The 14,341-nt window shown below is 66.6% G+C and overlaps 2 protein-coding genes across 2 annotated transcripts in view; one reads left to right on the top strand and one right to left on the bottom strand.

The window, feature by feature from the left end:
- CROCC2 (ciliary rootlet coiled-coil, rootletin family member 2) overlaps positions 1–4,471 on the bottom strand; it is a 74,363-nt gene extending 69,892 nt beyond the window's left edge. The window contains 7 exon segments of the mRNA XM_068962064.1: positions 1,494–1,689; positions 1,804–2,045; positions 2,514–2,687; positions 3,423–3,565; positions 3,664–3,888; positions 4,096–4,231; positions 4,423–4,471. Of these exon segments, the coding sequence (XP_068818165.1) occupies positions 1,494–1,689; positions 1,804–2,045; positions 2,514–2,687; positions 3,423–3,565; positions 3,664–3,888; positions 4,096–4,231; positions 4,423–4,471 (1,165 nt within the window).
- Positions 4,472–4,807: 336 nt separating this feature from the next.
- On the top strand, positions 4,808–11,305 carry MAB21L4 (mab-21 like 4). The gene is made up of 5 exons (XM_068962050.1): positions 4,808–5,291; positions 8,262–8,487; positions 9,551–9,704; positions 10,127–10,483; positions 11,213–11,305. The coding sequence occupies exons 1-5, from the start codon at positions 4,808–4,810 to the stop codon at positions 11,303–11,305; spliced, it is 1,314 nt and encodes a 437-aa protein (XP_068818151.1).
- The last annotated feature ends 3,036 nt before the right edge of the window (positions 11,306–14,341 follow it).

Here is a 14,341-nt window from a genome sequence, read left to right as displayed (position 1 = left end):
TGAAGAGCCCAGGCCACGCTGGGCCCACGAGTGGACGGGGACCACAGGGTGAGGGGCGGGGAAGCAGAGGCCGAGCTGGCTGGCCTTTCCTGGCCCCGGGGGCCCCAGCATTTGCCACCCTTGACCTAGACCCGCTCCAAGAGGACGGGACCTCAAACTCTCAGCGAAGCACTGACTTCCCCATGCTCAGGCCACTCCAGCCCCTGAACGGCCACGGACATGACGCATGGCCCTGACGTGTCCTCTGAAGGCGAGTCACAGGCAGCCCTGGGGAGGGCAGGCGTCCCTGTCCCACCCTCGCGGCCTCCAGGCTGGCCCCGCTGTGATCGGCCGGGATCTGACTGGCGGGGCTCCTCCGTGACCCCGGGCCCCCGGCCTCCTCATGCCCCTGGCAGGAGAGTGCGGGACGGCCGGGGACTGCTCACGACAGGAGTAGCTCCCCTGGCGGCTGGGACTCCGCCGACCCAGGTCTGCGGCCTCTGGGGCTGTGTCCCCTGCAGGTGCTGGACGGAAGCTGGCCTGAGAACCCTGCTGTGGCACCAAAATACAGCCCAGTCCTGGACGCTGGGGCACAGGCTCGAGCACTGGCTGGAACCGCTGACCCTCCCGCTGCCCGGCGACCCCAGCCACTCTGAGTTGGTGCCTCCAGCCAGCCCAGCCCTCCGTCCATGCTTAAGGCTGTGTGTGACTCTCTGCGGGATCGGGGTGCTGGTGGGAGGCTCATGCTCAGGGGCATTGCTTGCCAGCCTCTCAGGGTCCCCCCGAGCAGGCCCCAGGCCTGTGCGCTGTGGGAGATGGGCCTCAAACCCTCCAGTCTCTGTGCAGCGTGGGGGCCTCCCATGACATCCAGGCCACTGCCCAGAGACCACGGGGCACCACCAGCCCTGGTTTTCCAGGGGGCGTCCAGCCAGGGGGAGGCCCCAGGAGCAGAGCCCAGCTGTCCACTCAGAGGGCTGCCCGAGGGTGCTGCTGTGGGCGCGCTTGGGGGCTGGTCTTGGGGAAGGGGAGTAGGAGTGACTTGTGGGCCCGCCTTCTGACAGCCATGCTCGTGAGCAGCTCAAGGACACAGTCAGCTTTCTGCTACCTTTTCGTCACAACAAAAACAACCCATTCCTGCCTGCAGACCTGGAGGCAAATGCCTCCCTAGCCCCCGCCGCCCGGCACCTTCAGGAGAGAGCTGCTCGACTCTTGGGTCGGGCTGTGCAGTTGACGCCGCGTCCTAGGGGAGGGCTTGGAGGAGGAAATGGCCACCTGCTCCAGCACTCTTGCCTGGAGAATCCCACGGGTGGAGAAGCCTGGCGGGCCACGGTCCACGCGGTCGCAAAGAGTTGGGTGCGAGTGAGCGACTGACACGCAGGGGAGGGCTGTGGGCTGCGGGCTGGCCCTGGGCTGACTGACCGGTCTGGACGGGAGCTGGGCCACCCTGGGCTACCCCGATGGTGGTCTTCCGCTCCCTGGGCCTGAGAGGGCATCTGCCGTGGGCCCTGGCTCACCTGCTCCTCCCCGCACCGTGACGGGCCCTCGGAGCCCCTCCTCTCCCCGCAGGCCTTGTCCAGCCCCATCCATCTGTGCCTGCTCGGCTCCCTTCCTGCCTGGGACACCTTCATGGGTCAGCTGTCCACTGCCGCTTGGTGGGGCGGGGGTTACCTTCCTGGGGACCGTTGCTGGTCGCCCGCACGCCTGCTGCCTCTTAAGGGGTCCCAGTGTCCACAGGCACCTGGACAGCTCGCCCCCTCAGGGCTCTGCAGTCCCTGCTGGATGGACGGACAGAGCCTCACACCCCAGCCCCACCCCCGCACCCACTCGCACGGGCCTCTTGAGGCTGCTTGAGGACATGACGGCCTCCCTGGCTTCTCCGTGAACCTCCGGGTCAATTGGCCCGCCACCCCCTTGCACATCCAGTCCTGCGTGTTCCCTCTTGCTCACACCAGAGCCGGGTAGCCTGGGAGGAGAGGCTTCAGCCAGGCGGCTGGCTGGCTCCTGGGGGCCGTTGGCCTCCCCTCCACCCGCCGTGCCCCTCCCGGCTGCCCGCAGAGCCTCCGAGGCTGAGAGGTGGTCAGGGGGACAGTGCCCGGCCTGCGGGCACCAGGGGCAGTGGTAGATCCTGCCACAGTGTTGGGGGTGCATCCAGGAAGACAGGCTCAGCTGCACCCCTGCACGTGTCTACCGTCCAGTCAGGCGGTGGCTGGTGATACGGGCTGTGGCACAAATGGGCTAGCGCCGTGGGCAGGCAGAGGAGGCAGGCCGCACTGGGTGAGGCCTGGGGCCAGAGCCCGGGTCTGACCCTGGCCAGTCGGAGGGTGTCCAGGGTGACTGCTAGCGGTGTCCTTCGGGGGGCCTGGCCTCCCTTCTCTGCAAGCCCCTGGCCACCTGGACTGTCCGTCACTTGTGCTGAGCCCGTGTGGGGGCCGCCGTTCAGGAGCCTGTTCGGGTGGACCTCCTAGGGTCTGAGGCCTGCCAGGTGGGCGCCTGCTCCCCTCTGTCTCTCTCATCTCTCCCTGCAGGGAGCTCACGTCCAGCTTCCCGGGACGTCCGCCCCACATGCCCACAATCCCTCTTGTTGCCCAAGTGCCTGCTGCATGAGCGCCTCTGGCCGCTTGCAGCCACCCTGGGTGGGGGAGCACACTGAGGATGCCTGGCAGGGGTGTTGTCAGGGACTGTCAGGGGACCAGCCTGCCTGATCCGCTCTAGGGGACACAGGAGTGGTTAGGGGTCAGGTAAGCAGGGGCTGAGGCTCGGCCAGAGATGAAGGAGAAGGTTCCTGGGAGTGTGGACACAGGGATGACACCAGAGAGGCTCCCAGTCAGGTTTGTCTCCTGGAAGGCCAGCCCTGACAGCTCAGGGCCAGGGACCAGAGGCCTGGGGAGAGGTGGGCTGGGGTGGACAGTCTGCAGGGCGTGGGGGGACAGATCCAGGACTCGCTGGGCAGAAGCGGGGCTCCCCTGAGACCGGAGCGGGGCGGGGAGAACCCTCTGCAGTTGGCGATGCATGCTGAGTTTGTTGGGTCCGAGGGGTCTGCCAGACCCTGGGGCACATGGGCCTGGTTGTGGGGTGCCGGGAGCAGGGGCGCCAGGAAAGGGCAAGGATGGGCACGGGGAGGGTGAGAAGTGTGCACGGCCAGCCTCCAGCCCTTCAGGGTCGCAGACCAGGAGCAGCGCTCCAGGGACGGCAGGGGCTGGTGCCCCGGGCGGGGAGGGCCCCTGCCCCAGGGTCCTCAGAGCGCAGAGCCCAAGGCAGCCCGTTGGGCATGGCATGGGCCTTCCCCGCGGCTCAAAGCTCTTGGCACTTTGGGTAGACAGGTGTCGCCAGGTCTCCTGGGCGGATTCAGGAGAGCTGTGAGATTCGTGGGAGGGTGACGCTGGAGCAACGTGAGAATCCTTGAGTCACAGACAGTGGCTCCAGACGCAGGCAGGGCCCCGTGCCAAGGGTCAGGTCAGGGCGGAAGGGCCCCAGCGCCTCTCCCTGCAGGTCAGCATTCTCCTGGCAGGTGGCGCGGGAAGCAGGCGGGATGAGCAGGGCACCAGGAGGGCTGCTAACAGCGTGGGCTTGAACCCCCAGAGCTGCCCTGGGGAGGGGCAGGCATCCACTGGGCTAACTGGGCTAACCCTGAGGGCAGGGCCAGCCAGGGCCGAGGACGTGAATCTATTTTCTCTTGACTCTCACGAGCTGCCTTGTGAGGTGGTGGGCTCCTCGTCCTGGGAGGTGTGGAAGCGGAGACACCCCCACGGGGGCTGCAGCTTCTTAGCGGGGTCTCCAAGCACCAGGAACAGAGTGCTTGATGCCAGTCCTGCCCACAGCGTTGAAATGGGCACAGCTCCCTGGGTGTCTTGGGCGGGGGCGGGGGCAGGGGCTCCCCTGGAGTGCTGCAGGGACAGCGTCTCCAGACGCCTGGCCAGGGGAGGGCCCCATACTCACTGTCTGCAGACCGTGCAGTGGCTGAACGCAGATGCACGGCCAGCTGGGCGGGGCCCGGGGTCGGCAGGGCAGTTCCCGAGGCTGGTTGGGATTTGTGAAGTGGCAGGCAGGGCTGGACCGTGCTGGAGGGGGCGGCAGGGCGAGGCTTCCCAGGCTGGCCAGGCAGGCCCAGGGAGGCACCCTCTGGAACCGGGCTCGGTCCAGCACCAGGCCCCGGGGGTGAAGACTCCTCTCAGGCCGAAGGGCAGGTGGGTGGGAGGTGGGCCCCTCAGGGGTCCGAGGGCCTGGGGCTGGGCGCCGGGGCTGGACACATGCCCTGCAGGGGGAGGAGGCAGCGGGTTTGGGCTCCCTGCTTTACGCGGGCACAGGCGCCTGAGGGGGGTGGTGTCCGGGTTACCATGGAAACACAGCCTCGCGGCCTGGCCCTCAGAGAGAGACTGCTGGGAGGTGGCAGCTGCAGTGGACAGCTTCCACTGAGGGGTCTGGCGCGGCCATCGGCCTGCTCACCTCTCAGCCGAGCAGCGGGGATGGCCCACGTCCCACTCGGATGGCCCATGTCCCACCTGCGGCTACTGTGACGGGCATAAGGGTGGAAAAGGGGCACCCAGGACAGGACAGCATGGGGTGGGGGGGGCCAGGCCCAGAGGGGCAAAGTCCCGAGCCTGGACGCCCTTGGGCCTGGGCCGTGGAGCCGCGGTGGCGGGAGGGAAGCCAGGCCCCGCCCGCCCGCGACGTTCCTAATCGCTGATGCCTGACTCACCCTCACTTCAAAGCCGGGGCCCCACTCAGCTATTTAGCCACTGCACCCCGCCCGCCCGCCCGCCAGTCGCTGGTGGGAGCCAGCCCGCTTGCTGCCGGCGCCTTGCCCGTTCGCGTGGCTGCGCCCGTAGCTATGGCCGTGCAGGTGCCCCTGTGGCACCACTACCTGCAGGCCCTGCGCTCGCGGGCGGCGTCCCGGGCGCAGGAACACCAGCGCGCCGAGGACGTGGTGCTCACCCTGCTGGAGCGCGTGCACGCCCTGGACCCCCGCTTCCTCGTGGACTACTCCCGGGACCTGGAGGCCTTCCAGTTTGCCCTGCGCTCCTCGGAGGGCCCGCTGGATGTGGAGGTGCCCCTGTGGGTGGACGCCGAGGCCCTGGTGATTGAGGAGGTGGGGGCCGCCGAAGCAGGGGGCGGCCTGGGGTGCTGCCGCCTGGGCCTCCCCCAGGAAGCAGCTGGCCTGGAGTGCTGGAAGGCGGGAGATGTCTTCGAGGCCTCCCTGGAGGGCAGCGCCAGGAGCTGTGGCCACATCGTGCCCAGCAAGGTCCTGCGGGTCCTCAAGGACCTGCTGGTGGCTGCCGTCGTGTACTGCAAGCACCACCACCTCATCGCGCCAGGTGCGGGCGATTGCGCTCCACGCGCGTGCGAGGACGTGTGACTGTTCAGGGTGTGTGTGTAACGTGGGACTGTGGGGTCTGAGGGCACATGTGCGCACATGTGTGGGTGTGTGTGTGAGGGATGGCAGGCCCGCGAATGCATGTGTAAGCACACGTGTGTAAGAGTGGGATGACAGGGTGGTGAGTGCATGTGTGTGTGTAAGTGTGGGACAGCAAGATTGTGAGTGCGTGTGTGAACACGTGTGTGCACGCATGTGTGAACACGTGTGCAAGTGTGGGATAGCAGGATGGTGAGTGCATGTGTGAACACGTGTGTGTGTAAGTGTGAAACTGTAGGATCGTGAGTGCATGTGTATGTGTGTGTAAGTGTGCACAAATGTGGGTGTGTAAGTGCATGCATGTGTGATCCTGTGTGTCTGTAAGTGTGGGACTGTGGGATCATAAGTGCATGTGTGCACACATGTGAGGGGGGGGTGTGTGCTGGTGTGCACAGCCCTGTTTCTATGTATGCTAGTGTCCTGGTCCTGGGCATGTTCTGTGGAGAGAAACTTTCCGCTGAGCCGGCTCTGGCCTCAGCATCTCCCTGGTTGCCCCGGTGATGTGATCTGATGGGTGGGGGCCACGGGCAGCACTCCTGACAAGCCCAGAAGTTGTGGGCCTCCTTCCAGCAGGGGCTGCCTGGACCTCAAGGGCGCCGGAAGGACAGATCCTCATGGCGTGGGCCCAGGGTGGTGCAGTGCCTCCTCCAGGGGGCAGGGCCGCGGGGCAGGGCCTGGGACCGGGGCAAGGTGCGCGGCTCTCCCGGGAGGGGCAGGCACGGGGTGCCTGTGGCTGTCGCCTGGAGTCCTCTTGGCCCCACATCAGCGAGTGGAACGGCAGCCACCTGAGGGGTGCTGACCTGTCCCGGGCCGCCCAGCGTACGGAGCTCAGGTCTGACTGCACGTCCAGGCTCAGGTCCTGTGGGTTGCGGGAGAGCCAGGCATCTGTCTGCAAGCCGACATGAGGACTCCGAGCCCACAGGGGGAGGCTGCCCACCTGGCCCTCACAGGCCTGCTGCAGGCTGATGGCAGATGCGCCCCGCTAGGTGGCCGCAGCCTGTCACGGGCGCTCCTGAGCTCAGCCCTGCCCGCATCTTGTCCGGTCCCCTCTGAGCTTCACAGTGACCGCCGGCAGCTGGGCAGGGCTCGTCCCTTCTTCCTCCATTCCACGGGGCCCTGCCACTTGCAGGGCTCTCTCTGCCCAGTGGCCAGGCCCCTCCTCCCCACCCATGCTTCCTGCTGCAGGAAATTCCAGGCGTTGCTTCTGACACTTGCCTTAAAAGGGAAGCGGCAGCCCAGGTGCGGGGGTTCAGGCCGCCCCAACCCTGGGAACCGGTGGGACCAGGCAGGCCGAGGCGGGGAGTGCCAGGGACGGTGGGTGCGGCTGGCTGCCTTCCAAGCCACCTTTCTGTGAACAAAGGCAGATAAGGAAGCGAAACCACCCAGGTGTCTGCATGACAGGGGCCTCCAACCACACTGAATGGGAGGGGCTGGAGGTCCCTGAGCCCTTTCCCTGCTCAGCTGGTGGGGAGACGGGCCCTGCAGGGGACGGAGTGGCCCCAGTGGTAGGGCCGGGACCTGCTCTGGGCAGGGTCACAGAAGGTGGCCCAAGAGCTGCCCTGCGGAGATTGTGGGGGAGGGGTCTTTGTACGGGGGTAGGGGGCACGCTGGCTCTTCCCTGAACCCCAGGGCCATGGGAGGCCCAAGGCAGGCAGTGCAGACCGGGCTCTCCAGCAGCGAGACAGCCCTCCAGAGCATGTGCTGGGGACTCCCTTTGGGACCTGATGACCCGCCCTCCGGGCCCCAGCTGGCCAGCCCCTGGCTCTGGCCTGGCACCCTCTCTGGGCAGCACTGGGAGGGCAGGGAAGACCCCTCCTCACCCAGGCTGCACACAGAGCCCCTCCCGCTGCCCTGAGAGCGCCTGCTCTCTCCAGGGTGTGTGTGTGTCTGGGGGAAGGGACATGGAGCATCCCCTCCTGGAGGTCTGGGGCGCTGTCCAGGGCTAGGCGGGGCCCCTTGAGGTCTGGGGAGGAGGCAGGGAGTGGGAAGCAGGCTGGCTAGGATGTGTAGCAGGAGCCAGGCTCCGGTGCCCGGCCTGCGTGTCTGGTGGGGTCCAGGGCCTCCTCCTGGACGAGGCTGTGCCCAGCCAGCTCCTCACCACCCAGGCTGCAGGGCCACTGGGCGCTCACCTGGGCCTGGCCCTTCCTGGAGGGGTGTCACAGGTGGAGCCTGGAGGGGGCTCTTGGGCCACATAGGGGCACAGGGGTGGAAAGTGGGGAGCAGGTGGGTCTGATCAGGGGACACCCAGCTACAGCCAGGCCCCCTCGGGCTCTGGAGCTGGAATGCCACAGAGGCTGCCCCCACCCTCTGGAGGACCCGCAGGGGCTACAGGCTGCGGGGAGGGAAGTACCCGACCTCCAGCAGCCCAGAGTGTCCCAGCAGAGGGGCTGCTGTGACCCACCGGCCCGGGGTTAGGGGCCCACGGGTCCAGGAAAAGGGTGCTGAGGCAACCAGGGACTGAGGGGGCACTGGGTGTCCCAGGGCGTGGGGCACAGCCCTAAAATCAGCCTCTTCGAGCCAAGGGTTAGGAACCTCCTCCAGACCCCAGGGACCTGGCAGCCCAAACAACAGAAGCGCATTTCCTCCGTGCCCTGGAGGCTGAGGTCCCAGGTCCCAGGTCACGGTGCCCACGGCCTGGTCTCCCTGGGTGCGTCCCTGAACTAGAGATCCGCCCCCCCCCCTCCACCCCGGGTGCTCCTGTGGGCTTTCCCCTGAGCAGGCCCCGACGTCTGTTCCGTGAGCAGGTCTCACTGGCTCAGGACCCCCCTCACGGCCTCAGTGTACCTTGTTAGAGGCACCTCCCGAGGCGTGGAGGTTGGGGTTCGGAGGCCGGCCTGGGAGAGGGGCTGGCTTAGCGGGTGGCCCATTGCAGGCTCCCTGAGCGTGGACAGCCTGAGGGAGGAGCAGCTCGGCCTGTCCCTGCGGGTGTCCAGCGGCTGGAGGACGCTCCACTTCAACGTGGTGCCCGTGGTGCGGAGGAGGCTCAGGGTGCCCGCCCTGGAAGGGGCCCGGCTGGTGCCAGGGTTCCCTGAGGGCGCCCTGCGAGGGATCGTCCGCCAGGAGGCAGCCCTGGTGCCGGCCAGCGCTGAGCTCTGGAGGTAGGATGCACTCCGGGTGTGCGGGGCCCCAGGGAGCCGGCGGGACGGGTGGCCCATCACCCCTCTGCTCCCCACTGCGGGCAGGCGGGCCTGCAGAGTCCCCTGCCCACCTCTGCCCCAGGCTCCTGAACAGCGCTGCTGTTTCTGGGGTCTCAGGGATCCCACCAGACTGCTTGCCCCCTGCTGCCAGCTCCTCGCCTCCCGGCGCTGGGGGATGGGGAGGCGCCCTCTGTCCCCCCGGGGAGAGGGTGCTGTCAGGCACCCGAGGGGGGACTCGGAACTCTGGGGGGCTGTCCTGGGTGGCCTCCTCTGTCACCCCACCCGGCGCCTTCCCTTCTGGTGGACAGTGGTGAGGGTCGGGGGACTGACCTGGGGGCACAGGGCAGCGGGGAGGCCCCTTGGGGAGGGCGGTCAGTGTCCGAGGAGAGAGGCATGGACCCTGGACTCTGCCCTTCCCAGACGCGCATCCCCCACTGTGAGGGAGGGGGCAGCCCCCACCCTGCCCTGGAGCCCCCACAGCCCCGCCTCGGGTCCCAGGTCCCCCCCAGGAGCCTGTGCCTAGGAAGGGCGGCCCGTCCTGCAGGGGAGGGGAGCCCTCCTCAGTGTCTGTGCGGGGAGGTGGGGGCACGGGGCTGTGGCTGAGCTCCCCTCAAACCCAGGGCTGGGGCCTGGGTGCCATCCTGACCCGACCTGGCCTGGAGTGGAGACGCCACCCTGCCTGGCCGGGGGGCTTCACCCGGCCCCTGCCCGCCTGCTTCACCCCTGGTGGGTCATGGTGGCATCTTCCTGCCCACACAAAGAGGGCCGGACGTGCCTGGGGGCGCCCAGCCGCCCCCCACGTCCTGGGCCTGAGCTTCTACCTGGAAATGGGACATTCCGCCTCTGAGGGCCCATCAGGGGTGGTTCCTGAATAGTGCGAGCGCCAGGCCAGCCCCCGTGTGGCCCGGCCATCCCGTGGGGCTCAGAAGGCCTCAGAGGCGGGGGACCGTCCTTTCTGAGCAGGCGCCTGGACAGCTGGGCGGCGCCGGTGCTGACTGCCCATGGTGTGTCTATCGGGCTCCAGGGTCTCCACTGATTACCTGCTCACCAGGCTGCTGGGGGCGCTGGGCTCCCTTCGGGGCCACCGCCTGGACAGCCTCTCCATCCTCGACCGGGTCAACCACGAGAGCTGGCGGGACGGCGGCCGGAGCCCCGGCCTGACCTTCAGCCACTTGAAGGTTTGTGGTCCCACGCGGCCTCTCTCGGGCCGTGTGCAGGGGGAGCAGCTGGGCTGAGGCCTGGGGGGTGTGCGGCAGGGCACCAAGCGACAGGAAGGGCCCCTGGGCTGGGGGCTCGGGTTGGGGAGCAGGAGGTGCTGGGGGGCAGATAAGTCTATTCTGGTGGTTTTCAGATGCATTCAGGCATCCTGGACTCACAGATGAGGGCAGGGGCTGCGGGGCATCAGTAGGAGTTCGTGCAGGACGGGGCACATGGGAAAGGCCCAGAGGATGGTGGGAGTTTCAGAAGCCCCTGAACTTGACCCCAGGGAGAAGAGGGGCGTCAGGATGGGGGCCTCTGGGACGCCCGGGGAGGCGCAGAGGCTGGGGCAGGCGCGGGCGGGCGGGGCCTCCCCGGGGTGGGCTGACCCGATGCCCCGCAGACGGTGCTGCTGTGGGCCGCCGCGCTCTTCCCTGCGCCCGAGGACTGGGCGGAGCTTCAGGGCGCCGTGTACCGCCCCCTGGTGGTGCTGCTCTGCTGCCTGGCCACCAAGAACCTGCCGCACTTCCTCCACCCCGAGTGGAACCTGCTGCAGGACGCGGGCCTGGACCTGGGCGCCCTCTACCAGCGTGTTGAGCGCTTCGCCAGCCAGCCCGAGGCCTCCCTGCGCATCCACGCCACCCACCTGGGCCGCAGCCCCCCACCACGTGTGGGCAGCGGGCTCCGGGCGCTCCTGCAGCTGCCTGCTGGTGAGCCCGCCTACTGGGCAACTGCCTACTTCGACGTCCTGCTGGACAAGGTGGGCGCAGAGGCTGGAGGGCCCGGAAGGTGTGGGTTCACGGTGGGTGGGGAGGGAGCCCTGCTGTGCAACCCCTGGTCAGGAGCCGAGGAAGGTGGGGCAGGTCAGTCCTCGCTGGGGCAGTGCAGTGGGAGCGTCAAGCCGTGAACGCCCCCAGCCGCCAGGGACCTCAAGGGCCAAGGGCCCATCTCTGGGAACAGGCCGTCTGAGCCTGCCCCTGGTGCCCCCTGAACCATCTGCAAACCCACACTGGACAAATGCTCAGAGCCCCGCCTGCCCCCCGGGCTCCATTCCTCGTGATGAAGTGCGGCTGCCCCAGGCCTCCTGGGGACAGCTTCCTGCTGCTTCCCTGGACTCGGGGCTCCCTCGGCCATGCCCACATCCGGGTGTGTCTGCCAGCTGCCCCACCTTGAGCCCCCAGGCTCCACCGGCTCTGCCAGGTCTCCCCTGCCCCCCACAGAGCCCCTCCAGCTCCTGTCCAGTTCTCACCCCACCTTGAGAGCCCACACGGGCTCCTTCCAGGGTGTGTGGGGATGGGGGGCCGGCAGTACACCCGGGGGGGGGGACTTCCCTGTGTCAGACCCATCCAGGGAAGAGCCTGGGAGAGAGGACCCCAGGGGTGTCCACCCTCAGGGAGGGTTGCACAAGTGAAGACCCAGAGGGAGAGACCCAGGGAGCGCCCTACGGGCCCCGATGGCCCGTGACCCCGCTGTCCCGCCCTGCCTGCAGTTCCAGGCCTTCAACATCCGGGACGAGCAGCGGGTCTCGGCCATGCAGAGCGTCTTCCTGAAGACCAAGGCCCTGGGTGCTGAGGATCGCTGAGCTGGGCACCTGGCTCACTGCCCTCTGCCAGCGGCACCGCCCACGGAGGCTCTGGGAACGTTTGGAGGAGGGAATGGGCTTCGCCTGGAGTGGATTTGGGGGTGGAGGGCCTTGTCCCCAGGGCCCACCTGCGCCTGTCCAGGGGCAGTCCCGTGGGCATCTGAATGTGCTGGACAGTGGGTCTTGGAGGTCCCAGGGTGAAGGTGCTGTGCGCTCTGTGTGCTGAGCCCTCCATGTGATGTCGTCAAGGCCGAAAGCTGAGAGCCCTCGGGGGACCAGGAGCTCATCCGCACCTGCTGCTCCAGGTGGCGGGGCCTCTGAATCTGCCTGGAATCTGCTAGAGCACTGCTTGTGTCTGGGGGGCCGGGACCGCCTGCTTTCTGGACACCTGAAGTGGACAAGCTTGTGTGCAGACACCCTTCCCTGTCCCTGTGAACGACCCCTGCCCATCCCCAGTCCTCACCTGCTCGTTCATGAGGGAGCCACCCGCAGCCCCGGCCAGCGGCACCGTGGCAGAGGCACCCCTGCCGTGTGCGGGGGCTGCTCCCGGCAGGTGGCGCCCCCGTCCCTGCCCGTCTCGGCCCTCCGCTGTTTCCACCTCCCTTCTCCCATCAGCGCACTGCCGGCGGCCTGTGGCCCCTCCCCCCGCAGGGCTGCCCACCCTCTGGGCGCCCGGCCAGCAGGCATTCTGCAGTCTTCACTCTGCCTCCGAGGGACGTGGCTCCTAAGTTCTGAGCCACAGCCCACGCCCCAGGTCCTGAGAAGGTGGCTGCAAACCCATCAGTCTGTGCAGCAGGCACCTCCCTGGACCTCCTCCGGAAAGTGGTCACACGCACGCTGCGGAGGGGACACTTGGGCCTCTCTGAAGGCTGTGGGACCCGGGGCCTGAGCTGGCACTAATGGGAAGGGACACGGAATGCCCCCAGGCCCACCCTGTGCCCTGCCGTGAGGCGGGCAGCTGCAGAAGGGGTTAGCTTGGTCCAACCTGATTTGCGAGGGGTGCAGTGTCCAGGCCCACCCTGTGTCCTTTCTCTGATGTTGGGGTGGACACAGGGGGCTGTACTTAGCAGGGGTAAGAGCTACAGCGGCAGGAAAGACCAAGGGGAAGACGTTATCACCACCGACTGCCACAGCCAAGGGTCCGGCAGAATGTCCCGAAGGCCAGTGTCAGGACTCAGTGCCGCCGTCAGAGACCCTGGCTCACAGGATGACCTCAGCACAGAGGTCAAAATGAGGCTCTGAGAATGGGGGCCCCACACACCTGCGGGGCAGGGGGCATTTGGGAAACCTCTGCACCTTCCTCTCACTTTTGCTGTGAACCTAAAACTGCTCTAGAAAGGGGTCTAAAGATAAATTAGAAAATAAAAATCTCTGTTGGATCATGAATGGCAGGGGATCACATAAACAGAGCCAGGCCACACGCAGCAACCCAGGCGCTGCGCTGTGGCTCCCTTCAGCGGGGCAGACGGCACGGCCTCGGGGTCGCGGTGCCTGCTGAGCGGGGACTGCCCCCTTTTCAACCCCATGAGAGCGGGAGCTCACAGCAGCTTGCGGTCATGGGAGGCACCAGTGTCGCGTGGCATTGCCCCAGACCAGCGCTCACCCCGCTGCTTGTGTCCCAGCATAAGCCTGATGGAGCTTCATTGTCCGGACCACCTGTAGAAAGCCACGCGGGCTCACTGTGCGTCGACGTCCCGCGAATGCCCCTGGGGGCGTGGGCTGACAGTTCTGCGCATGCCTGCTAGTCGGGTTCTCTCCAAAGGGCGGAGAAGTGACACTGAGCAAAATGCAGGCAAGGCCTCTACACTGAACACTGAGCATAATGTTTAGAGACCTACACTAACCTTCGTGAATGGGAATCTGAAGTTTCTTAATGGTTTCCATTCATCTTGGTACACTTTTTGTTGTTCAGTTGCGCAGTCCTGTCTGACTCTTTGTGACCCCATGGACTGCAGCACGCCAGGCCTCCTGTCCATCACCAACTCCCAGAGTCCACCCAAACTCATGTCCATCGAGTCAGTGATGCCATCCAACCATCTCATCCTCTGTCGTCCCCTTCTCCTCCTGCCCTCAATCTTTCCCTGCATCAGGGTCTTTTCCAATGAGTCAGCTCTTCACATCAGGTGGCCAAAGCATTGGAGCTTCAGCTTCAATAGATACATAGATACACTGCAATTCTTACCAAAATTCCAATAAGCTATTCTGAGGAAACAGACAAGCTGACTAAACTGCATATGATTGCAAGACTTCCGATGAAGCTGACGTACTGAGGACAGTGCAGTGTGGACACAGGAGAGATAAGCTCATTAATGCACGGGCACAGAGGCAGGCCTTCACCTCTGGCCAGTTGCCAAAGGGGCCACGGCAACCAGACAGGAAGGAAACTCTGTTCAACAAACATTGGAAGGACTGGGTGTCCTCCGGATAAAAGTGAACCTCGACCCCTTCCCCAATGCATGCACAGGATCACAGAGGGGTCACAACCTCAGCAGAGAGCTGACACCACAGGGCTTCGGAAGAAAGCCTGGGACGAGGTCGTCAGGACCTCCAAGCGGACAGGACTTTCCCGGGGAGGAGCCGAGCAGCACAGACTGTGAGGAACCCGGGAAGAAAGAGGGCTTCAGCTCCGGGGTTTCAGGGCCCCTGCCTCTGAGCCCCTGTGCTGACCGCAGCCGCCCTGTGGCAGGGTCTAGATCAGCCCGTTGGCGCCAGCTCCCCTGGTAGCTGAGAGCGCCGCAGGCTGCAGGCCTTGGGTCAGCTCGGGGCCCTACCCAGGGCCTACAGCTGTGCCCAGCCCCCCCCTGGTGAGCCACAGGGGCAGAGCCAAGCCCACACCAGCCCTCTCCAAGCCTCAGGGCTGCCGGGGTAGGGGGGGCGAGTGCCCATCTCGACAAGAGCGGGACCCTGGAGCCTGCCTCCTGCAGGCTCTTAGGCCCAGTGAGGACCGGCACACATGGACGTGGCCGTGACCACAGGCAGCACACTCTGCTGTGGCCTGGCCGGACCCTTCTCAGGAAGGAGAGAGGAGGGAGCCGG

This window comes from Capricornis sumatraensis, chromosome 2, assembly GCF_032405125.1.
Source record: "Capricornis sumatraensis isolate serow.1 chromosome 2, serow.2, whole genome shotgun sequence".
Taxonomy (NCBI): domain Eukaryota; kingdom Metazoa; phylum Chordata; class Mammalia; order Artiodactyla; family Bovidae; genus Capricornis; species Capricornis sumatraensis.
The sequence above is the reverse complement of the archived record's forward strand: the minus strand, read 5'-3'. Positions and strand labels throughout refer to the sequence as shown.